The sequence below is a fragment of the Artemia sp. Qi Xiang Cuo genome, chromosome 11, assembly GCF_049724085.1.
Source record: "Artemia sp. Qi Xiang Cuo chromosome 11, ASM4972408v1, whole genome shotgun sequence".
Taxonomy (NCBI): Eukaryota; Metazoa; Arthropoda; class Branchiopoda; order Anostraca; family Artemiidae; genus Artemia; species Artemia sp. Qi Xiang Cuo.
Window position 1 is genome coordinate 68,205,781 of NC_142804.1, and position 27,132 is coordinate 68,232,912.

The 27,132-nt window shown below is 34.8% G+C and overlaps 1 protein-coding gene across 3 annotated transcripts in view; it reads right to left on the bottom strand.

Annotated features, from left to right (window-relative positions):
- Nucleotides 1-220: 220 nt before the first annotated feature.
- The window catches only part of Rpn7 (regulatory particle non-ATPase 7), a 58,108-nt gene continuing 31,196 nt past the window's right edge, over nucleotides 221-27,132 (bottom strand). For all 3 annotated transcript variants that reach the window (XM_089096973.1, XM_089096974.1, XM_089096976.1), the window contains exons 3-8: nucleotides 25,477-25,682; nucleotides 20,653-20,815; nucleotides 15,542-15,744; nucleotides 9,954-10,062; nucleotides 4,194-4,362; nucleotides 221-450 (exon numbers count right to left, since the gene is read on the bottom strand). In XM_089096973.1, the coding sequence (XP_088953099.1) occupies nucleotides 276-450; nucleotides 4,194-4,362; nucleotides 9,954-10,062; nucleotides 15,542-15,744; nucleotides 20,653-20,815; nucleotides 25,477-25,682 (1,025 nt within the window). In that variant the 3' untranslated portion in view covers nucleotides 221-275. The remainder of the gene's footprint in view (nucleotides 451-4,193; nucleotides 4,363-9,953; nucleotides 10,063-15,541; nucleotides 15,745-20,652; nucleotides 20,816-25,476; nucleotides 25,683-27,132) is intronic.

A 27,132-nucleotide genomic window follows, 5' to 3' on the forward strand; every position in this document is an offset into this window, starting at 1 on the left:
ATCTCAAAAAATTCCGCAGAAAATGTCCTAGCGGTGATTTCTACAATCATTGAGCGAAAGTTCAATTATGCGTCACAAAACACCTTTCACTACTCACACTTTATTACTATGTAGAGACCCAAAATGCGTTTAACGAGCATTTAAGAGGCGTCAACCATTAACTTCTTACTTTGCGTCAACTTCTTAGTTTACGTAGAAAAATTTGTAAAATTACAACGAATCTAATTTCAAGTTTATTATAAGAAAAGATTACACATAAAAATCGTCAAATTACGTTAGATGTTAATAACACGAGACAATTTTTGAATACGGTTAAGCAGATGGTCACCTTGCTTGATAGTAGACTGATACTGCCAATTCTTTGTGTCAGGTCGATTGGTCTCAACAATACCTCCAACCCGGTCGATGCGTGCATGTAAGCGACCGACAGCAATGAATCTAGCTAGCTCTCTGAAAAGAAAAAAAAGGGGAAAAAATAACAACCGTGAATCGCTCTAAAGACCTGTTCGCAAAGACAATTTGCAGCAATATCTAGCTATGACTAGCTTTGGAAATCATCTAGTTCTAGACCAAATGATATTTCAGTTCTAGACCTATTTCCACTCTGTGACGATCACCCGAGCCCATGCCTAATTAATATTTAAATCAGGCAAGACTCAGCCAATTAGAGAGCTTCACTATCAGTTCTTAACTGTATAGGAAACAACTTTCTTATTCTTGTTTAGATTATTACGGAAACGCTTCCATATAATTTCGTCACTAGAATCAGATTTCGAGCTCAAGGTTTTGTATACCAAGCAGAGATCAATCCCACTGCGACAAGATAGGACTAGAAAAAGAACTGAGCAGCGAATTGCGATTTTCTATCTGAACTAGTCGAAACTAGTCAATCAGATCAATCTTACAGTTATCTTCCATGGGCAGTAAAATCTGATTACAAGCATCAGCTAATAATTTTTTTGTCATTATCTGAATCTATATGTTAAGAAAACTTCATAATGAGTAGAGATAAGTGGTATATGCAGGGATGGGGTATAAGGGGGGACACGGTACTTATCTGCCATCTAGCATTCTTTAGAAAATCCAATAAAGCCACCTAGTATAGTTCATTCAATGGCAGACATGACACTTCTATCATATTGGTAAGTTGCTATTTTTGTTTTTGAGAAAATTGACTTGAAACTTTCGGCTATACCCCCAAAAAAATATTTGGGCAATAATTTTTTGGGCTTTATTTTGAAATGGTTTGCAGAAATTGTGTGTGTAAGATGGCAAACGAAAGCTGAAACATCAGGTTATGTTGTGTGGCCATCTTGTCGAAAAATATGCAACAGTAAAAAAAAATCGGACACAATTTGCAAGTAGAGATCGCATGGTATATACTGGGACAAGGACAAGTAGAGGCAGGAAGAAAGGCTCTACAATGATTCTTACTGAAACCCATTTGAAAAGACAGATTGAAGACCAAGAAGCTGAAACAAAAGATAAGAAAGCACATGGTGGCAGGGCTAGAGGAGAAGTTGGGATTGTTGGAAGAGCTGGAAAAGCAAAAAAAGACCAGACAACAAAAAAAGCTATTTGTGGATTCAGAAGGAAGTGATGATGAAAAAATGATTCTTGATGATGACAGTGATGACTCGATGAAACTAGATGAATCGGAGGATGAAAGTGAGAAAGAGGAAGAGATCTTTGACAGTGTCTCTACAGGAGATTTTGTTAAAGTTGTTTATGAAGGAGAGTATTTTCCTGGGTCTGTCCAAGAAAAAAACGAGAACAGTGTCAGAGAGTGTCATGTGCATGGCCGGTCTAAGAAAGTGGAAGTGGCTAGATCAAGAAGACTCAATATTTTATCCAAGGGAAGACATATTGAAAGTGTTCCCCTCCTACCCCAGAGCCCGGTACAGCTTCCAGAGCAGCGTCATACTTCGTGTTTGCTGACTGGTAGTCTAGTCTTGTACCTAAGATATTTTTACTTTTGAAGTCAATTTTTAATGTGGTATTTATATGATAAGTAGTTGAAGTTTTCTACAAGTACATATATATTTTTACTATGTCCCAGACTGTACCACCTCATGTCCCAAGATATACCACCCGTGGTACATAGTGGGACAAATGGTATAAGCAGGGACACCCCCCCTTTTTTCCCTTCTAGCTATACAAGATAAAACTGGAAAAATCACAGTTTATGCAGCAGTTCTGGGGCTTTCATTTGAGCCATAAACCATTTTTTTTACTCCAATGTTAACCATGCATTTTGGAGGTTTTCCAAAATCCGTCCCTGCATATACCACTCTCCCCTAGGTTCTAGGCGTAGCTCTTGGAACCGAGCCCGTATCTAATTATGCAAGATCGAAGGAAATCAACTTAAAAATTCCTTTTTTTCCGCTTTATTAGCAAATAGCGTTCAAACCTCTAAAGTAGCTAATAGTAGTTTGTTTACGAGTAGGACTTGTAACGCCAGGCAAAGCTAAATATGGTCCAAGTACCGTATCTAATGAGCCAAATTACAAACTAAAAGTACATTTTGAGAGAAAGTATTTTTAATTTCTTCCATTGATATGTCCTATTTCATGCACTCGAATTGAGATTTTTTTTTTCTTCTCCTCCCTTTTAAGATTAAGGTTAGTTGTTGTCGTAAACAACTATTTTGAAATAGTTGTTTACGAGTATCGTTATAAATCAGAGTATCGTTAATCAGAGTATCGTTAATCTGAATACTCACTAATCAGAGTACCGTTAATCAGAGTATTGTTAATCAGAGTATCGTATTTTGCAATTTGACTCGTTTCTTGTCTTGGCTACATATCTATTGAATCATACTATGAAAGAAGAGGGTCTTAAGAGACACCGTAGAAGAAGAAGGTTTAGGGAGAGAATGTAAACAGAAACAATCCAGATATATACATATATACATAGGTCAGGTTGGAGGTCATTTAGACTCCAACAAGAGTCAAGGTCAGGGTTGCCGCTTGACTTTGTAATATTCACTGTCTTAACTACAAAAAGTTAAGATCACAAGTCTAGAAACAGTTCTGCCTTTAGAAATTTTACGAGAAGTAGCTTTTGAAAAAAAAAATCTACATAAATATAAATAAACATAAATAACATAAATAAATACAGAGGGCTAAACAAACTTATTTCTCAATTATTCTGCTAAGTATTGTCTTCTGTCGTTAACCAGGGTATCGTTAATCAGAGTATCGTTCATCAGAATATCGTTGATCAGAGTATCGCTAATCAGAGAATCGTTAATCAGATCGTTAATCAGAGTATTGTTAATCAGAGTATTGTTAATCAGAGTATCGTCAATGAGAGTATCGGTAATCAGAGTATCGTTAATCAGAATATCGTTAATCAGAGTATCGTTAATCAGAGTAATGTTAATCAGAGTATCGTTAATCAGAGTCTCGTAAATGAGAGTATCGGTAATCAGAGTATCGTTAATCAGAGTATCGTTAATCAGAATATCGTTAATCAGAGTATCGTTAATCAGAGTAATGTTAATCAGAGTATCGTTAATCAGAGTCTCGTGAATGAGAGTATCGGTAATCAGAGTATCGTTAATCAGAGTATCGTTAATCAGAATATCGTTAATCAGAGTATCGTTAATCAGAGTAATGTTAATCAGAGTATCGTTAATCAGAGTATCGTGAATGAGAGTCTCGGTAATCAGAGTATCGTTAATCAGAGTATCGTTAATCAAAGCTGCAAGCCTACGTTTTGTCCGTGTTTCAAAGCAATGATAAAGGCCAAGAAACCTCCCAGAGGAAAGGGAATTGTATTCCCTTTCCACAGCCAGTGAAATAGTCAGTGGTCATGCCAATCCTTTCACGGCGAAAAACACAGTTTCAGCCCGGTTTCAGTGTCTTCATAGAGGTTCACTTTTCTGCTCTATTATTAACAGGAAAGTACTTACGCTTATAATGTTTTACTCTTATCAATTACACTCACTCTTTTATCATTCTTAGTCAATTGAAAACCATCATTCTTAGTCGATTCTTGAAAAAGAATCGATTCTTGGATTCTATATTATTGTTATATTTTTTGCATTTATTTTCTTTTTTTGTCAAAGGACCAGTGGAAGTTCTAGTGTCTATTTCTTTGAAGGACGAAAGCAGAAGACGAAGGATAAAGGAAGGAAAGGAAGAAGAATAAAAAGGAGAAGCGAAATAAAACAAAACTCAAAAACACACCTATCAATAAACTCAGTGGTGACATCGAACGCTCTAGCCATATAATCCAAGGTCAAACTTCTATAGGAATCAAGCAGCTGATTATACGCAATAATTCGCATTTCCTTCACATAATATCTGAAATGTGGTGAAAAATATCTGTCATGCTTGATTTCTTGCTCGACGCGCGCTATAACGAAAAGAAGTATGCGAATAAGAGCAAAGGGTTCAAATAGTCAAATCTGATTCTTCCCAGGGACAGGCATCTAGTACTCCAAAAACAATTTCTAACTTAGGCTAACATATTTGCATTACACCTGTATGACTTTTTCTGAAAACTCAGCGACTAAAAGAGTACTTGTGGTAACTTCCTAGAGGTGATCTTCGCCCCTCTCGTCCCCCAGAAATTAAAAAAATGTGGTTTTGTTCTTTCTTGTTCAGTTTTTTTATTTAATTATTTTCAATGTATCTCTCGTAATCTTATATTTCACTTCCTGACACAATATTGCTATTGAATCCACCTTAAAAAAAAAATAATAAAAAAAGGTTCCCAAATAAGAACACTCATTCTTCAATTACTAATTATCCATCCCAACTTCTATGATCTTTTATTACTTCGTGTATACATGAATATTTCCTAAGTTTCTATTTTCACAAGATAAATTATTTTCATAAGATAATTTGAATATTTCAATCACACCTACAGTGACCTTCAGACAGACCATGGGCACCCATATGGGGGGGCAGGGGGGGCTCTTGCCCCCCTGGCTGAATGATGCTGCCTTATTTTTATGTTTTTGTTGTGAGATTTCTATTATATAGCATTAAAAGTAGCAATTAGACGAAGTTTGCCCCCCCCCCTGGAATTCAGCTTATGGGCGCCCATGAGACAGACTAAAGTTAAAAACCAACGATGTTTATACCATGTTTTGGTAGAAATATCGTTTATACCAAATATCAATATTACATCAATTTTACATACCAATTATATATTTTAAGTTTATATCAGTTTATACCAAATTTTGGTATAAATATCGTTGGCTTTGATTGTATTACTTTAGTAAATCTGCTAATGACGGTCATTGTATATGTGATCGAAATATTCAAAGCTTATTGTCATTGTTTTTCACTGTCAAATAAAAAGATTTATCCCAACTTGAACTGTTATTTGTACGTCATACAAAGGCAGTGTGGCCTTCTAAAATACCCAAAGTGAACATTTATAACGCTTAGTATAATCAATGATTTTAATTTTGATAATTTTATTACTCATTTTATTATCCCTAACCTTAGAGATGATGTTGCTAATGATTCTACTAAAAAAAAAAAAAAAAAAAAAAAAAAAAAAAAAAAAAAAAATATGAAACTCCCAATTAAGAAAAATTATTCAATTAGTAATAATCCGTATCAGCTTTTGTCTCTCACCTCTTCGTGGTTCATCTATCCGTGGGCATTTCACAAGATAAAATTATTATTTTCGTAAGATGAAATTATATATGTATAAAGCTTACTATAATCGATGATTTTGCCTTTTGACGAAAAAAGAATAAAATTTTTGAACCCAAATCAATCATAATTTAATACAAGTATCATTGTTCCATTAAGACAGGTGGTTCTATTAAGAAATAGAAAAATTAGGAATGTCGCTTGAGATAAGTGGAAAAATTTACAAAGTAAAACTTAAGGAATATTATGAAAAAAGAAGCAGGCTTGAAAAAGAAAAACTAAAATAATTGAAAATGATAGTTACAGTCAAGAAGAGGTGGACAAAAGTTTCATGCTACTAGAAAGTTGCCTGATACCACCAAAAGTTAAAGAACATATGATTATATTTGTGCCTAATTTGTTACCCACAGAGGAGTCAAAGATAAAGATGAATATGAGTGGTAGTAATGGACTTAGCGAGAAAAAACTAGAAACGCAATATCACGTAATGTTAGAATGTGAAAAACAAGAAGCAAATGTAGCAGGACTGAGGAATTTATTGGCAAGTGTTACAGGTAAAAAAGATGAAATTAATTTAGAGGAAGCTGTGTACCTAAAAGTAGATGATGAGGCCTATACGAGGACAATAGTGTATATAGTATCGCTTTTTTTGTTATTGCACGTGGGAGCGAAAAGAAAATAAGAAGGAAGATTATGATGTAATATATCGTGTGGAAACAGAATGGAAAAGGTTAAGGATTATGAAGTTTAATAAAAACTGAGGACGTGTTCGGTATAAAGTAGAAGGGAATAGTTTTTGTGACTTGGTGGGCAAGGATTTGTTGTTAAAAAAAAGGGGGGAAAATAATAATCAAAGGAAAGTTGAGAAAAAATTATAGGGTTTAAGGTTTTATATTTGTATGATTTTTGTTTTTTCATTTTGTGGTAAGGATCTAGGTAGAAGATTAGAAAAAGGAGTTTTTAATTTTGGTATAAAAAATAAAAGAAAGATGGAATATATATTTATGGAATAAGATTAGATTTTAAGTTAAATATTTCGAACTTTTAATGAAGACTTTGATTTTAGAGTTTAATTAGAATTTTTAGATTATAATAGTTAGCTTCGGGATTTGTTCAGTATTTTTAAGTATATATATTAGGTAAGATTTAAATTTAATTGAATTTAATTGAATAATTAGAATGTATGGGGTTTATGATTGAATATAGTTTTATGGAAATAATATAGGATTTTGTATGATGTAAAAAAAAAAATCTATAGAGTTTAGATTTGAAGTATTTGAGACTTAGATTGTAGGGTTTAGATTTGAGGTCTTAGGTTTGAAGAGCTAGATTTGAATCAGTGGAGTTTATTTTATGAAAAAAAAAATTGAGCAAATTGTCAGGGAATGCAGAAATAGTATAGGATTTTATGAATTTTTAGATTATAGATTTTAGATTTGAAGTAATTTTTTTAATGATTGTTTGGAATTTACTTTAAACTAGTGGAATTTATTTTATATGTTGAGGGGGATACGTTTCACTTGGATTGTGAAATATTGGATTTTTGAGATTTTTTTTTAGGCTTGTTGTAGCTACCTAACAACGCAAGGCCCAGCGAGAGTAGGGTGTGTTGAAATGTTATGTATTAAAAAAATGGTTTTATATTTTTTTTTTTTATTATGTAAATATAGTGAAAAGTGTTTTAAAGTTTTATAAGAAAAGCGAATGTATTTTAAAGTACAAACACGTATATGCATTGTAAATTTGTATTTTAATGTTATATGTTATAGGTCTAATGAGTGGGAGCAGCCCCTTGCCGCCGTGGGTAGCCAGAATGAGAATTTTAAAATTGTTGTATGGTAAATTAATGGATGGAGAATCGTATGAATGAAAAAAAAAGTTTTTAGGAGAGAGGTAGATAAAATGTACCAGAAGCGAAAAAATTATGCATGTGAGGAATTTTAAAAGTGGAAAGCTATGGAACATCGAGTAAGAGGTATGATAGATAGGTAGTAAAGTGAAGGAATAATAGAGAAATAGGGACAAATTAGATTACAAATAAGCAAGGAGTCTTAGATAAAAAAAAGAAGAAAGAAACAGGATTGATTTTTTTTTTCTTTCAGGAGTACGAAAAGGAAACAATAACCGGTTTGATTCTATCCGTTACGTGAAGTATCACCAACCTATTAAGAAGAGGAAACGCAGAAAGGAGGATCAAATACCGCTGGATAAAAGAAAGTAAAGAAGAAGAATTTAAAATATGCATTAGAAAATGATTTTGTATTTTTTTAATATTATAGTCTATTTTTGACATAAAAAAAGACAAATGATTTCTGTTTAACAAAATATCGCACCTAAATGTTCAAAAATGTAAACATTCCTTTACATTAGCGCCAATGTAATTCAATGAAATTCAAGAACACTTTTTACCATGGAAGATCTATAAAGATCCGGCATAAAAAGACAAAGAAAAGAAGAAATAAAATGATCAGACAGTCTTGATATTAGAAGAAGACTCTAAAAAGAAAAATCGCCTCCTTTATTGATACTACAACAAGTAAAAACCTGAACGACGGATATCCTTGCCTGATTACCAGGCGTAGAAAAATTTGCAAAGATCTGCCGAAAAAAATGAAAACAGAAAAGAGAAATGATTAACAACTAAAAACGTCAGACCATTTTAATAGTAAAAGAAGGGTATAAAAAGGAAAAACTGCTAACTTCATTGATACTACAACAAAGAACAATTTTAATGAGGATGTGCCCTTATGTGATTGCCAAGTACTAAGAGAATCTGTAATAACCTGACAAAAAATGAAATAACGAATAGCACTAAAAGAGTTAGACAGTTTTTATAGAAGAAGAAGAATAAAAAAAATGCTTCCCTTATTGATATAATAACGAACAATAACGAACAATATTATAACGAACAAATTATAACGAACAATAATTCGATTGAAAGCGTATGCTTATCTGATTGTCAAGTATCTGACAGATTCAATGAATAAATCATATAACATTAAAAAAGTCAGAGAACTTTAATGTTGAAAGAATATACAACGAGGCAGCACTTGAAGGAAGGCGAACTCTTAAACGAGAGCACGCCTTATCAAAAGCCATTAAAATAATGTCACGCGCCTTATAACAGCACACCGGTCTTTAACCAGCAAAAACGCAAGGATCTACAAAATAATTTGTATTTACAATCTGGGATTTCGAAGACCAAAGAACGCCTTTATTGAGCCTCCCTCCCCCTAAAAACCTCGAGATGAATTCAGGTTTGATAATTAAAAAAATCTCGACATAGCTTTTACATCAGAAAAAAAAAATCTGTGTGGTGCATGAGGGGAGACGAATTAAAGATAATATCATTGGTAAAGTTTCAGAAAGTTGTTAGCTGAGCTAAAGAAGTTACAAACAAAATTTAGTATATTAAATAAAATTTAATAATTAAATAATATAAAATTTAATTAAATAATATACTGCTTTACTTGGATCTAGTCGGCTGCCCAGGGGTGGATGACCACGCCCAAGGAGCAGTGACTTTGCCTCTTTCAACAGCCTTTATTTTTTGTTTTTAGAAAAACAGAATATTTGAACTCATTCTTCAGAAAATTTTACGAATAAGTTTACAAACTTCAAAAATTTGTTAAAAATAAATCGATAACTTCATGAATGCCTTAAAAAGTCAGCAGTCGAGTGAAGCGTTGTATATGTATGAATATGATTTTGCCACTTAACCAAGAAATTATTTTAAGCTTTATGTTTTTTTGAGCTATTATTTTTTTTTCTCGTCTTTTGGGCATAGAATTCATGCTCTGTCTTTTGCGATTTATCTCTAACAATAAACAACATTGGCTCTAGTCGGCTGCAAGGAAGTGTGGGTTCACTGTCTAGAGAGCAGGATTGTTCAACCAGGAGTCACAAGAAGTAATTTAGTCTCAGTGTAGAATACTTTTCAATGAACCAAATTATAAATTACTTTCCTTAAATAAAAGTGAACTAAGTCTTAAAAGAAAAGAAATCTTAATTTGATCGCTGTAGGATGGGGAAGTTTCAACGGGGATATTTAAAAATACTTCTTCTAAAAATGAAAAAAGCAATATTTATAATTTGAATCATTCACTTAAACTAGCTAGATGGTTAATCTAGCTAGTATAATATATAATTAATCTTACACGACAACCGTCGGAAATAAGGTTAAGCATCTAAGAAACGACAAAGGATATAAGCGTTTCGAACTCGGCTGAGATGGTTACTGACATGGTGATCCACGTTGAAATTTTTCTAAGAAGAAGATGAAAATGACCCCCCCCCCTTTTAATCAGCTGCTCATTGATAATAAAAGAAGCTTACCCAAGTTCTTAAAAAAGCGGTCGTACTGACAGTTGTAAAGAGAGAAAAGGTATTCACGCACTTCTTGAAGAGTATGAAGCACCTCCAGAATCTCAGAGCCTTTCACAACCTGAGAAACGAAAGAATGCATAAATAAACATTAATATAAATCTTTCTATAATATTATATAATATTAAATATATTAAATTTCTATAATATTAACAAATAAAAAAGTTGAAAAAAACTTCTTTTTCCAATGAAATTAAAGAGTAACATTAAAACTTAAACGGACAAAAATTATCCTGTAAATGAAGGGTAACTGACGCCACCCCCCGACACCCGCATTTTATAATAGAATTTACCTAGTGCTGTACTGAAAGCTCTTAGGATGCAACAAATATAGTCGGTTGGGAATTACAAGTTTAGTATTCACCTATTGTCTTTAAAAAAAAATTTGACACAAAATTTTACTGTTTAAGAAAGGTGAAGAAATAAGCCTTTTTATTCTCGAGACATCTTGAAAAAGAAAACACATTTCAATACATTGCTGCTGTGTTAGCCTTCATTCCTGATTTACAGGAGAAAGATGTCAGATGATAGCGTAAAATGCAGAGACTGATGGGGGGGGGATTGCTAGCTTCAAGACTGTTCACCCGGTTCCAGCACCTCTTTCAACTATAATTTTTTAAATATTTAATTTGTGTCCGGTTTTATTATCATATTTAGAGTTATCCTAATGTGAGGGGAGCTACTATACCTTTAGCCCCCCCCCCCCCAGTCTTTGCACTTAAGGTTGGATTTTGTGTAGCAATAGTTGAATTAAAAGGGACCATTTACTTTTCAAACTAAAAAAGTTTTCTTTTGAAACTGAAAATTATGCTTTCACTCAAAATTCGCTGTTCAAACTAAACGAGAGTTCTCTTAAATAAACAGGGAGGTGGTCATCCCTATCTTATCCCCCCTATTTACATTTTAGTTCAACTTTTTATCACAATTCTTCGATGCTTACAAACTATCTTCACCCCTAAGCACTCACATTGCTCGTTTCGTCCGTGTTATTGATCAAAATACCATTCTCCATGTGAAGGAATGTCAAGGAGTAATTCCCCCATTACCCGCCTCATATTCATCTGAACCATCTCTCATGGGAATTTTGAAATTTGAGTTAAAACTTACTTCTTGAGGTTTTAGGTACCCCCCCCCCCACAAAAAAAAGACCCACTAGCCACCACTCTAAAAGCTGACGCGCAACTATGCAATAGTTTCTAATTGTTACTTTTACTAGACAAACCTTATGCAATGTTCATTCATTTTTCTTTTTCAAAAACAAAAATTGATTTTCATTTTGAATTGAAAATCAAGTATTTTGCAGTAGGCATCCAGAACTGGCTAATTGTAGGAGAAAAGCCAAGACAGATAGTCCGAGTAATTCAGAGGCAAAAATATTTCAATGGCACGGGTTTCAATGTCAAAGTCAATAGACTAGCATGAAAGTAAAGAGCGATACGTTTGGAAACGAAGCTCTACCACCCGCCGATATGGCCTCTAAAACTGGAAGATTACTTAAACAGCATTTTAAGGTCCTCAGTCAATTGGATATCTTATGATTTTTGCTCGATGGCATTTGTACCCTATTCGGACCAAAACTGGTATTTTACACGACAAAATGCCAAAAATCAGCACTTAGAGTGGCATGAGCTCATTTCTTATGTAAAAAAACCTAAAACCCCAATCTAGGGTTCTATGACTCATTCTCCATTCGAATGAGTCATATCCCGATAGTTTACACCCACTTGTTGGATTTCATGGCATATTTTTCATCAAAATCCTGCCCCTCTTGGGGATCGTTAACAGTTCTTCTAATATCCTGCCAATGTTCTTATGCTAATTCTTTTGACGGATAATTTTCGAATTCAAGAATTTTGTCGGCTAAGAATCCTTCCATTTTTTAGAGATTCAGTTTCTATTCCCAAGAGTTGCTCTTTACTTACACTTCGTTCATGGGCTGTTGGATCCAGATATCTCATAAAATTGAGGGGGCTGTCACCCCTTTCCTCTCAACCTTGTTGTTTACGATAAAGATTAATTTTGTATAACGACACTGCAAGAAAGATGGGTTAAAAGGGCTTTAATCAAAATTTAGAATATATATACAACATTTAAATGGTACCCGATGAGTCAACAACCCACAAAAAGAAGATATTTTCCCACACATCAAAGATTTTTCTCTTATAATTAGGGCAGTTACCCGAAAAAAAAATTGGACAAAATTAGTGATTTTGTTCAGTAAGACTTGGTTCCTTTATCAATTAAGAGATATTTTCATCGCCGTTTGCAATCCCACACCTAGCCCCCCTTCCCTCATGTGTACAGGAAAGTGCTAAGGTCTCCTAGGCATAGTATCATAAAACGGCCAATGAAGTTTAATAAGCAATGACGTGATCAGATTGTAGAGGTCTCTAAAGGTTTTTTTTTTAACCGAGCCTCACTGAAAAAAAAAGAAATACATGTTGTTTGTTCTCTCTTTTTTTGCTCTCAGCTTTGCCTCTCACACAGACTACTCTCTTGGCTTTACTCTAATTAACCATGACTTGGCTCTCAAGTCTCCCACCAAGTTGATCAAATTCAAAGATCAACGGACTCGGTCGAGGCCAAATGCCTCTCGCAGAGATTTTATGACTCGTCGGACTCTCTCACGGGGAGTCTGCCATCAAGTTTGATCAACATGATGGAAGACCTCAGAGCCAAGCCATGGCTAATTAGAGCAAAGCCAAGACAGTAGTCTCTGTGAGAGGCAAAGCTGGCACAGTTTTATTATCCGTGTCTTTCGACACGCATTGCTGCTAGTTTTGGTATAAAAGAGCTAAGTTAATATTGACTTTTTGCGGTTCTGACCTTCTGAGTTATTTATTTAACAATAAAAACCATAAACAAAAACTACTTCAACACAATCTCCCAAATAAGACTCCATGGCCGGGAAAAAAAAGGAAAGAAAAAAAATACCAACACAGTACAAATATAAACAAAATCCAAAAAAATCCAATCGCCCACCTTAATAATCCCCAAAATGACAAGCTAGGCAGGGGGTCGCGCATGATTTCACCAACTCAAATAAATATACAACTCAATCCAGAGGCATCAACTCCAAGAGAAACCAGAGAAAAACTTAATTACTAGCTAGAAATTCTCCAACATAATTTTTGAAAATACCAAACGAGTGGAGACTCAGCTTAGTGGAGACTCAGGGAGCGTGTTCCAAATCGTGTTGCAAGTTGTCAGAGAGTTGAAGTCAGACCTCACTAATGGAGTAAGAAGAATCTGTAAATTGCTGGAAGTGTGGAGATGATACTTTGATTGATCAGAAACAAAAGATATATTATTACATAGAACAGCCGAAAGATTGCTGTGCAACTGTAAAAAAATGAAAGAGGAACAAGAAAGAAAATAGAGATGTTACAAATCAAGCAAGGGTGTAAGTGGAGATCGGTTAGTTTCTTCAATAAGAGTCCTTGCTTTATCATAAAGTTTAGAAAGTGGCATCAGAGACGAAGGAAAAGTTGACATCCAAATAACGGAACAATATGAAACATAAGACTTAACTAGGCTGTAGAACAAAATTCTAAGAATCGACCCTGGAAATATGTGTTCAGAAAATGAGAAAATATTACTTCCCGACACTTAAGGCAAGATAATTTACATGAAACCATTGGAAAACTCTTTCAAAAAGGGTTATCATCTTTGAACGAAGATCAGACTCAGTTCTACCAGCTGTGCCAAGAGTGCTGTCATCAGCAAAAGCAATAAATGCATCCGGTAAGGACGAACTCCTGTCACAATTAGTGACAGATGCTGGTTGACAAAGACGACAGGAAATGGTAGGTTTTAAATTTTGAACCGCATTAATAAGGTCATTGATGTAGACTAAAAAGAGTATCGGCCCAATGACAGGTCCTTGTGGAACGCCAAACTCTATTCCAGAAGGGTTAGAAAAGTGCGGATCAACCGAGATCACTCGACTATATAAATATGATAGAAACCAAGGATAAGCATTCCCTCTTATACCAATATGGGACAGTTTCCAAAGAAGAATCTTGTGTGTTATGAGTCGAATGCTTTTCGTACATCAAGAAAAAAATCAGGTATCAGACCAGAGTCAAGAACTGAATGTAAATAATACAAGAGAGTTGCACATGCATGCTCAGTTGAGTGCATCGCCCTAAAACCAAACTGAAAATCATGAAAAAAGTGTTTAGAATTAAGAAAATCAAGAAGTCAAAAAAGCATAGCTTTTTCAAAAATTTTACTAAAATTTTACATTATTTGATCCACTTTTAAAAAGAATAATAACGCGAGTACGCTTTAAAGCACTAGGGAAAACACCATTTTCAAATGAAAGATTGGTAAGTCTCGTGAGGGCAGAGACGACGACAGGAAGAATGAACTTGACAGCCTTAGTCGGAATACGTTCTGGGCTAGAAGATGAAGAACCCCTCAAACCATTGACAATTCTGGCTATTTCAGCTTCAGAGGCAGGTTCCAATGACAGTGCTTTACGATAAGGCGGTTCAAGGTAAGACCTAAAGTCAAGTACAGAAGAAAAAGGACTTACAGAAGAGGCTGTAGTTTTGCCGATATTAGCAAAATAGGAAGTAAACGCATCTTGAACTTTTAGCTCACCCTCTACATTTTCACCTTCCATCACAATACAGAAGGGACAGAAGGAGGCTGAGAAGATGGCCTGATAACAGAATTGATTACTTGCCATGTCTTCCTAATGTCTTAACCACACGCGAGAATTTTCTGTAATAAAATAACGATTTAGCCTTTAGACAAAGCGAATTGTAAACTCTTCTATAAGCTTTGAAAAGTTTAAGTCGAGAATCACGAGAAGATGGCTTAGAGGACCTGTAAGCCTTCCAAAGATTATTTTTCTTCCTCCAACTTTTAAGGAGTCCCGGAGTCATCCAAGGATTCAAAGGGGTAGTTCTTTTCGATGCCGGATTCGATTGGGGCGCATCACATGTATCCAAGGTAATTTCTTTCAAAGAATCATAAAACGAATTAAACAAAGAATCTATATCAGATTCATTTTCAGAAATACTCCACAAACAACCCGCCAACCGGGACCTAGAAGATGCATACCCTAATCATCACATTTTAAAGAGGAAAAACCAGCTCCTTGGCTCCTCCTAGGCAACGAATCGGAAAAATCATACGTGGAATAAACAGTAAAATGGTCTGAGATATCACTCGTCAATACAGAATTTTGGACCAAGGTCAACGATGAAAAAATATTATCAAGCAAAGAAGCAGTAGTGTTAGTAATGCGAGTTGGAATGCATGCAGAAATTTGGAATGCAGGTTGTGTACGTACTTCTCTTTCGGTCGACTCAAACGCCCAAAAATAAGTAAGTGCAAAAAAAGTTACAATTTTGACGTAAACCCGGTTGATTTTACAAAGTAAAAAAGAGAATTATTTGTATCTACACACAACCACACAATTTTTATCTACCACAAGGATCAGTCCCGGGTGAGGCGACCGTTACACCGTAAGCAGTGAACACCAAGAAGGGGAATTTTTTCTATTTACATAGCTGTCTAGTACTTACTTTATCACGAAGCTCATTTCTTGGTAAAGCGACCATTGCAGCATAGACAGTATATTTGATAAATACTTGATAGTCCATAAGTTCATACGAGGTAAACGTAGAAACCGTGTCCAAAAAGAGGTTTGCTGCTTTCTTGAAATCCCTAATTGATATGCAATACAAGCCATTGTAAACCTTCAGACGATTTCTTCTATCCCAATCACCTATACAATGAAAAGAAAATTAGAGATAAATTATACTGCTTCAAGTGTCGATCCCGACTAGATAGGAGTCCAGGCCATGGCAAACACGCCCTTCGAAACAAATATGCCGCATTGTTTAACCAAATATGAAAATAATGGGTAGCAAGACTCAATTTCCTGACTTTGGAAATTCCTCTATGTTTCCCCCTGGGGAACTTCCCTGGAGGACCTACAAAGCAGGAAATTTGGCACAAAGCCTTTCCCTCATGTCTCTGCTTATGCAGGAATGCTCGTCGTGAAATTTTACCCTTTCTGGCTACAAACAACAAAAAAGAGGAAACATTGTAGTCCCGATTATATCACTATTTTTCTACATTCAAAGTAAGCTAAGGAAGTCTCGTAGCTTCGTGCAATACAGTTAGCCAACAGACTTGAAAAACAGTTGAACAGTTGTTAAATCTTTATCCCTAGTCCTAAATTCCTATTTGATATGCAATAAAAACCATTATACATATTCAAACGATTTCTCCTATCCCAGTAACCTATACGAAGAAAAAGAGCTATATTTTTTCGAGTGTTGGTCTAAGTCAGATGGCGGTGTTAAACTACATAGATGCATCCTCTTCAGTTTTTCAAGAATGCTTAAGAATTTTGAGGTTATTATTTCCAAATCATGTGGAGGGGGGGGGGGGCTTAACCAAGCAATGAGCCACGACTCAGCGCAACTTCAAAGCAATTTTCAAACTGATCTATCAAAATTAATATTACGCTGTCTAATGAACCATTAGACATAGTGCAATTTTGGCACAGTTTTTACATAGCAGACATAGCGAATTCTTTTTTTAACAAAAAAACAACAACAACAAAAAACAGAAATTAAAAATGATGAATAATATTAAACAAGTCAGACAATTTCAATATTAAATCAAACATGAAAAAAGAAAAAAAAGCTTCTTTCATTGATGCTATAACAAACTGGCATTTGAATGAGAGCATGCCCAAAAATGACTACCAAGAATCAAAGGAGAACAACTGAAAACTAAAACAAAATCCATAGAATACCCGAGGGCAAGCCGGGTCGTCATTAATAAACATAGACATCGAAAAAAGAAAATAATACAACAACCTATTAAATCCTAGCATTAAGTAAATGAAGTGTTTCATTTAAGTGTTTTCTGATTATCGCTGATGTAAGTTTATAATATTAGTGGTTTTTTGTGTGTATGGCCGTATTTTTGGCTTTGAAGTATACTTTATCTTTCTTTTTTTTGGCAAAAAAAGAAAAGAAAAAAGATGGTCTTTGGTCATGGTCTTTTTTAAGGAAAACATCTTGAAGGTTTTTAGATAATTCATTGGCTGAAAAAGAAATCTTTTTGCTTCATTCAGGCTCATCAGAGGGCCCAATCTGTCAAATCGGCTGCCATAACTCAAAGACGTTATGATATACGTAATATAAAATTCAAAAAGAGCAGAAAAAAATGTTCGATTTTTTCCTTTTTTTTGTACTGTCATTTAAGAAAAGGCTTTTTAATGATCAAAGACAAGGCACACATAATTTTGATATCAAAAGAGCCCTTTCACAAGAACTTTTGTGAGAGAGAATTTTTAACACTTGTCATGTATTTTAAATTACACAATAATTACATTCATGTTCAAGTTTTTATACTACGTACTTCAATGCTTTCTAGCGTTTATAAGACTTTTCAGACACTTGCTGTTGGCCAATAGCCACTGACATCAAAGCACAAAAATGTATGAGGGGGGGCAAAGAATATTTTTCAAAATCTAAGGGGAGCCAATTTTTTTTCGGTTTTCTTAATAAAAATACAAAAAAGCCATTTTTCAATGAAAATAACCCAAAAAATGTTTTTCATAATTTAGGAGGGGCAAATAGTTATTCCTCCGATTGACGCCACTGTGATTAGCATTTCAAATAAACGTTTGTTTCCCTCTAACTCACTCTTGTTTCACGTGTTGGGGTTATAACGCCTCAGCAGATTTTCTCCATTATTATACTTTTTATCGTTTGCAGCCAAGTTGAATAAAAACATTTTAACTCTCTCTCTCTTCCTCAGTCAGTCAAACTCTTGTTTCAAACAATTGCAGTTACTGTTTTGTACTTCTTATTTGCTTTAGAACCAAGCACATCCTTAACTAGGTCTACGATGCATATCGATTTTGATTCCTGAATGTCCCATATCCTGCATGTAACGAGTGATGAGTAATTATTTGAACATATTGATTTTGAGACATGTGTTTAGATATTTTTCATGCATTTTAAATACATATTTAGTTACGAATTCATTTTCAGGTTCTTTGAAATACTTACTTCAATATTTCTAACACTAACACTTTTGCTTTCGATGCATGCAAGTCCTATATCCTGCATGTAACGAGTGATGAGTAATTATTTGAGTATGTACATCTTGAGACATGTCTTTAAATGCTTTTAATGCATTTTAAATACATTTCAGTTACACATTCAATATCGAGTTTTTGAAATACTAACTTCAATATTTCTAACACTTTAAAAACTTTCTTTGCACAATTCCTTATGCTGGGCAGCATTTTGGATAAAAATTTAACAGTCTCTATCACTCACTCAGGTTTCACGTGTGAGTTATAACTCCTCACTATTACTGGTTCAATAATAATTTTTAACGTCTGTTCCCCTGTGCAATAACAAAAATTAAATCTCTCTCTCACTCACCCAAACTCTAGTTTCAAATGCTTGCAGTTGCCGCTTTACACTTCTTGTTGGTGTGTGTTTAGTATCGAGCGCATTATGAAACTAATTGCACAATGTATGCAGATTTTTACTCTTATATCGTGCACGGTATCACTTATGTTCAAGTACGTCATATGCATTTCAAATACACATAATTTACATATTCTTGTTCAAGCGTTTGAAATACGCATTTTATTCTGTTTTAAGTAATTTTTAATACTTTTGATCTTGTAGCCGTGTTAACACCCCTAGTGATTTATCTACTTTTAGTGATTTTTTATATTGCCAAAACAAAAAAATCGCTAAATTTGGACAAAAATCACTAGATTATTGATGAAAATCACTAAATAAACCAGCAAATCACTAAAATCTAGTGATTTTGTTTGTCATCAGGTGGCAACCCTGTCTTGCAGCACGACAAGGCGTTTTCCCGCCTCACCTGGCGTCTGAAATTCAGATGTTACTTGGGGCCTTATTTAATCGTAAGCTCCCCAGACTCATATGGCTGAGCTTGCAGAGTCACGCCACTGACCCCTGCCCCAAGCCAAAGGATCTCCTACACCAGGATTCGAACCCTCGTCCCGGAGGTTCGAATCCACTCAACTACAGTGGCCTCTTTTAACATAACTTTTTTAAAATAACATTTACTACAACAGATTTAAATAATCGTTGAATATTATGCTGAATAAAAGTTCTCTCCCTCTCTCTCTCTTCTCATTCAAACTCTTGTTTTGCATGTTTTTGGTTATCGTTTTACACATCTTTTTGGTATTTGTTCACATCAAATCTCATCCGAAACTAGGTAAACGATGCATGCTAATGTTCACGCACAGCTATACCATATCGTGCATATAATTAATGGGGGCCAATTATGTGTCTTTAAATGCTTTTCACAAATTTTAGATACATATCTTACGCATTCATAATCAAGTATTTGAAAAACATACTTAAAACTGAGCTTTGTTCAGTAAAAAGAAAGACAGGTGAAAATCCGGCCCAGAATAACAATGTGTTAATGGCGAATACTACTTATCAAAATGTCAAAGCTACAACTGATGTCAAAATGTCAAAGCTACAACTGATGTCAAAATGTCAAAGCTACAACTCTTGCTCCTGTCATTCAAAGGTCAATTAACCTCTTCTGTTACATAGCATTAAGCAATGCGGCTAATTAATTCAACAATCGTTGTATACCAATTTATTAACCCAGGTTGGAACGTTTAAGAAAAGTAATGACGTGATTGCTTTTCAATCACTCTTGTTCAGAAAATACCGTCGAAGCAAATTTTTCAACAAACAAATTACGTCTCTTAAAGGTTGCTCAAGGCTTTCAATCTTTAAGGGTTTCTCTCATTTTAGTCAGCAGGTGACTTACGAAAAATATCGAGGGGGTTGGTAAGAAAATACGAATTTTCCCAAAATTGTGACTAATCTTTTTTTTTTCTTTTTTTTACATCAGAATAATGTAGTATGCCAATTTTCAGAGAGAAAAATATAGTGCCGTTTTAAAAAGAAAATTTTGACATATATACAATTATTGCTTGTTTAATAAGATTGATTTAATACCGACATTTTTAAAGTTTAAGGTGCGATCTGGGTTTCATTAATAAAAAAGTTAGCATAAAAATTACAATACACAACCTAAGACGAAACCCGCATTGAAATCTATGAACACAAAATATTCTTCACTAACATGCAGTAATAGTTACTGGTGAATATTACTTTAAATAAAAAGTTTATCTCCTTCTTCGACTCAAACTCTTGTTTCCCATGTTTGTATGATAGCCTTTATTGGCTTTTGTCAAGTACAGAGCATATCCAGAAAAGTGCACAATGTGGGCAGGTCGTGATTCATGGCAGTGCCATGTCTCAGTGATGCGTAATTATCTAAATACATGCACTGCAAACATGTGTTCAAATAATTTTCGTGGATTTTAGAGACTTTTACATTTCAATTACAAATATTTAATCACGTGTTCTTTTATAAATATTTAAAATACCTACTTAAATACTTTACTAACCCTGTTTATATAATAATTTTAAGAAATTGATTGCTAATGAAAAACATTTTTTCTCTGTCTGATATTCTTGTTCCTCATGTTTGGGGTTGCCACTTCAAACTTCTACTGTTTATTGGTCAACACAAAAGAGGCCCACGACATCTCAAATTAGGCACACGACAGAATTATGAATAATTTTACCTCCTTCTTCAATGAGCATCTGAGCTTTCTCTATATTCCTGTTAATAAGATCGTGATCCATTGTAAACAAACCAAGACGTATATAATGAAACAATATATCCAACCGTTGGCCCAGTGATACTGTCTTCTCATATGTCTTCCTAAAAGCAGATATGGCTGCCTCCTATGAAAAAATAAATACATTAAAAGCTAAAAACCCTGAAAAGTATCAAGCAAAAGAGACTATCAATTTCATACAACAAGCCATAAGTCTTAGAATTATTCTCTTTTAAATAAAACCTTTAAAAACTGAAGTTTTCCCACTTAGAAGCTGAAACTCTTTTTAAAAAACCTGACTGATATCCTTCTGGGCGCAAACCCATCCATATAAAATAGGTTGCGTGAGTGTGTGGGGGGGGGGTCAAAAATTCAGATTCGGGGAGGGAGTCCTCTCGAATCCTCTTGGAAGGGAGGAGGGTCGGTCATACCCAAGCTTCCCTTCTTTATGTGAAGAATGATACCCTGTTTAAGAGGATTAGTTCTAATATTTTTTTTATTCCAGCCAATTAGTTCCCTGGTGAAGACCCCTTACATTATGACGGATTAACATCACACTGAAGATTTTTCAGAGGAATAGGGTATTCTTGATCATAGTTGTTGCTGCGTCAATCCATATTGACTCCCTGCAACTGCTGGAATTGGAAGAACATTAACGTAGTTTTCTGTGACCTCCTTGAGAAGTAAAAGTATGCCTTCTTGACCGAATTGATCTTTGGAATAGGCAAATCTAAACCGATGGAGACTATTTCTGACAAAGCATAACAATGACTGATGGAATATGACAACTCCGTTTTCGTCAGGCACGTAGGCAGGATTTCGTTTCGGCATGAGAACATAACATTACATTGGTGCACAGCTTAGAATAAAAATAGTGGATTTAACTATATAATAAATATAGTAGATTATAACTAAAAATAGTGGATTTACACGGAAAACACAACGAATAACGAAAAATCTTACAAATTAAGACAAGTCTAATGGGGAAGAGGAGGCAGCACAAGCCAGACATTCAATAATGGGACAATGGGTAAGGGTGTAAATGATCCCTCTACCTCACCGACTCAGAGAATTTAAGCGATCACTATTCATGTTACTGGTGTTCGACCAGGAGGATCAGCTATTGATCAAATTTTCAAACAGTTCGTGGTAACGAACTGTAAGTAAGGAGCGACCCGGCTCAATGGTAACCGAAACTCCAAAAAACGGAATTTTGATACCAATAGATACATCAGAAGAATCAGATTTTTATGCTGATTCCAAATATATAAGCTACATCAAGTTTAGTTTTACCCATCAAAAGTTTCGCAAGTTTGACTCTGTCTCACAACTTTATTTTGTAAGACAATAAAAAACTTTAGCGTAAAGAGCAAAGCGTTGAGGAGGGGACAGCCCCTTTCATATACGGAATAATTTATGTTCGTTTTAAGTTTTAATGTCGCTCCTTACTTCCAGTGATGCATCCTCGCCCCATATTTGTTCAACATTTTTCTGCAAGGCATCCTCCCACATGCCATCATTTTGCATACCATATACCATCGAGTATGGGGAAAAATAGGGGGATCCTGCTTGACAAATTGTTATCTACTGATTATATTGATCAGCTAACTATGGCCTCCCGAGGACTCCAAAGACAGGTAGGCAGCATTTCTTAAGCGACGAAACCGTTTCGGATGCAGATTAACGCAAATCGAAATAAAATCATGATTACGTCATACCAGGACCCCTCAAACTCCCCATCTACAGTAATTGATGGCAAGCCAGTGGAAACTCCTTTACCTCCTTATAAACTCCTCAACTCTTCGACTGCTTTACCTCGGCAGTTTGTTAACGGCTGATAATTGTCACCAGACGCAACCTGGCTCTATCCAGCTCTAGTTGCAAAAAAATTCCAAACTTATGGAAACCAATCAAACCACTTAAAAATTCACCTTTTTAACGATCTGATTAAATCCACTGCTCTGTATAGGCGTCAATCATGGACAGTAAAAACCGAAAACGAACGCACCTTTGAGCATTCGAAGCGAGATACATTCGCCGGAGAACAAAACTAGATACACTGACTATGTCACAAATTGAGAACTCTGAAGACGACTAAAATCAATTGACGCAACCCTGTGCAGAGGTAAAAGACAGCAACTGCTCTTGTTCAGGCACGTCAAGAGAATGATTCCTCTTCACCTACGATAAAATTTCACCCATAGGGATAGTTGAAGGGCGTCAATCGTGGAGGTGTAAGAGGTGGGTTGACGACTTCGACGGATATCGTATCATCCAGATTTGTACCTAATAGAACAGCGTATCGAGCACTGATTAATGAAACCTTGAAAAAAAACACCCCAAAACGTTCCATGAGGATGGATGAGACTTAAGTAATTAAGTCCAAAAATTGGTTATTTTCTTTCCTCATTGTGATGAATTCTGAAAAAAAGTAAATATCAAGCTATTGTAGATTTATCGAGGTGCACCTCCCCCAACGAGGATCTTGGAAACTTATTTCTGCAATTTCCTGGAAATTCTATAGTAAGGCTCAAATGTTTATAGCATACAGGAGTCTTGAAACCTCGTCAAAGCAACGAAAAATAAGCATTGCAAAAAAATACAGATAAATCTAATGGGCAGGTTATGTTTAGGGTAGTGTTTTGAACCAGGAAAAATCGAAAAGGAGAAATAAAGTTAGACGCATCAGCAAGGCCGTATCCAGGGGGAGGTTTGAACCCCCCCCCAAAAAAAAATGTTTTTTGACTCGTAAATACGTAACAAAAATGGACATAAAAAAATTTTCTATGCGTTTTTTGAGGTTTTTTTATGTACCCCCCCCCCCTAAAAAATTAGTACCCCCCCCCTCCCCCGAACAAAGATCCTGGATGCGCTTCTGCGCATTAGACTAGAAGCATTATCCAAATGTTCCACAATAAAGAATAATATTCCGTATATCTATAATCAGATTGCATGAAATGTCAATTTTATTCTCCTTTAATAGCATCCTTACGCCCGAATATTCTGGGGTGCTCATTATTCTGCACCCTGCAGAGACAAAAAAGGAGGTTAGTTATTCAAGATCCTGTAGAGAAACAAAAAGAGGCGTTAGTTAATCTATAATTTTTGTATTTGCTTATCCTTTCAACCTCAAGAGGTCCTTAAATCTAATATTATAATTATAGGATTACAGCATAAAAAGGTTCAAATCTCCTCTCTATCAATAATCATATCATCAAATATCTACAATCATAATTGCGATAATATCTATTTGCCCATATCTACATAATCAAATAATTACAGCCATAATTATACACAATACCAATAACATTAAGTGTTTTAGTCTTGAGTAATATCTACAATAGATTATATATAAAAGGTAAATAATTAATAACAATAATAATAACTAAATAATAGATAGAATAATGATCAATAAATAAATAAAAAATATCTATCTTTCTCTTTATCCATAGCCACTTAATCAAATATCTATAAACAAAAGAGTTGCTAGAGTGGCGTCAATTCACGATGAAGGGAAGGGGGGAATATACTTTTCTAAACCTAGGAGGGGGAAAGTCTTACAGTTTTTTATTATTTTTCTATGAAAATACAAAAAAAGCATATTTCAATAGAATACCAAAAAATGGTATTTTACAGAATCTATGGGGGAGAAATGCCCCTCAGCCCCCATTCCTAATTGATGCCCCAGAGTTGTAGATAGGAATATTTATTAACAATCTTTGTTTAATAATCAGTTGGAAAGTAAAATAAACTCTTAACCAAAGCAGCGCCTCAGGGGGCTACCTTGAAACTCCTTAAAAAAGAGCGTCAATCCTTTCAAATATATCGACTAGAGCTATATCATTGCTATTTTTGCGCCACAAATCAGATGACATAGTTCTCCAACTCATTCAATTGCTGGTTCGTTTTGTTTTGAGTGAATGAATGTTTTTCTTTTATTTCTCAGTTATTCGCTAGTATCCGTCGATGGCAGTTCAAATTTTTGGATTTTTTGCAAATCGCGGATATTGGTGAATGACTCACTTTTATGGTTGTACGATATTTGGTCTAAATTCTTATAATTTTTGGCTTTTATTGATTTTTATTCATCTTTTATTTTTTGTTTTTTTCACATTCATATTGACTTTCCGCGTTTTATTTTGTTGGTTTTTTTTCGGCACTCTCATTGATTATATTTTTCCGTTTCGCGCTGAAGATGAAAGGCGTTTGTCCTCACAAAATATCCGCTTTGTTGCGTTTTGTCTGTATTCTCCTTTGGCCTTAAAAACCCCATTGTTGCTCGTTTTTCGTTCTTTATGACAAATCTTGATCCAAAGAAAATAAAACAAACATTTGAAGTTAAGAACAGTGGCGTAATTTTGTCAAAATCCTTGGGGGGGGGGGGCAAAGTTGGAGCCAATTTTCCCAAATCAAGTGAAAATGACATTGAAAACTAAAAAATGAGCCATTAGGTACCTAAAGGTACTATTTAGTACTATAAAAGTACTATAAAGGTGTTTTATAGTAATATAAAGGCAAATATGTACTGAGAAAACTGATCTGTTTCCGTTGATGCTTGAATAATTCAGTTTTATCTTGGCTTTGACAGGATTTTGGAAGAAACTAAATATCAGCTAGGAGGGCGGGGGGCAAACAGCGGTCTGGGGGGGAGGGTAAACCGAGGTCTGGGAGGGGCAGGTGTCCCCCCTGCCGCATAGCAAATTACGCCCCTGTGAAAGAAGTTCAAATAAGTGACAACACTGATCTTTCACGATTCACCAATACGAAAAATGATATTGAAAGACTAACCACATCCCCGATTTTACTGAGATATTCTGCTTTTTTCAGATTCGCTTCTCTCACTTCCATTTCACCAAGATTTTCTTCGGCATCCACTATAGCAGCGTCCATTTCTGCAAGCTTGGCTTTGTTGGCCGTTGACATTTTCTCGGACAAAGACGAATCTTTTGTCCATCCCAGATCTTTGCATAAATCTTCATAGAATGGTGCCATATCTGAAAAATATTAGATTGTAAATGTGACCCAAAAAGTATGAAAAACTGGTAAGAGAGGAAACTCAAGCTAAGCAAAAATATAGTTTATTTTATTACTTTTATTTACATTCGATTATTTTATTTTATAGCGAAAACGAAATATTTTATTTATCTTATTATATTTATTTATATTATTTTATAGTGAAAAAAGTTTATTCTATTTATTTTACCCTTTCTATTTACACTGGGCCAAAGATACAAGACCCACTCGTCAAAAGCGGACAGAAGGTATATTACATAGGCGACATTTAAGATATGTTCTGCACATTAACCAAACCCTGTCTATTTTAAATAAACAAAATAAGAGTTTTTTCGTTGGAAATTAAGAGTTGAATAAACAACACAAACTCTCGCTGATAGTAGCAGTACTAATAATTTACATTTAAACAGCACAAAAAAAATCAATCTATACTACACGAAAAGCGTTGCTTGTGAAGTTGGTCTATTAAATAGAAAATAATAACAACAAACGTAAGGTATAAAGAGCCCAAGGAGTGAGAAAGCGAAACCATGTATCATGAAATACTTAGATAAACAATCCAGGTACAACAAGAGCACAAGGAGTGAAAGGGCAAAACCATGTATAAAAAAATAATTAGATAAACAATTCACACACAATAAGAACACAAGGAGTGAGAAGGCGAAACCAAGTATCAAGAAAAACTTAGATAAACAATTCACACACAATAAGAGCACAAGAATTGAGAGGGCAAAACCAAGTATCAAGAAATACTTAGATAAACAATTCACACACAATAAGAGCACAAGGAGTGAGAGGCCAAACCCATGTATCAAGAAATACTTAGATTAACAATTCACACACAATAAGAGCACAAGGAGTGCAAGGGGAAACCATGTATCAAAAAATACCTAGATAAACAATTCACACACAATAAGAGCACAAGGAGTGAGAGGGCAAAACCATGTATCAAAAAATACCTAGATAAACAATTCAAACACAATAAGAGCACAAGGAGTGAGAGGGCAAAACCATGTATCAAGAAATACTTAGATAAACAATTCACGCACAATAAGAGCACAAGGAGTGAGAGGACGAAACCATGTATCCAGAAATACTTAGATAAACAGTTCACATACAATAAGAGCACAAGGAGTGAGAGGACAAAACCATGTATCCATAAATACTTAGATAAACAATTCACACACAATAAGAGCACAAGGAGTGAGAGGGCAAAACCTTGTATCAAGAAATACTAAGATAAACAATTCAAACACAATAAGAGCACAAGAAGTGAGAGGGCAAACCCATGTATCAAGAAATACTTAGATAAACCATTCACACAGAACAAGAGCACAATGAGTGAGAGGGCGAAACCAAGTATCAAGAAATACTTAGATACAAAATTCACACAAAATAAGAGCACAAGGAGTGAGAGGGCAAAACCAAGTA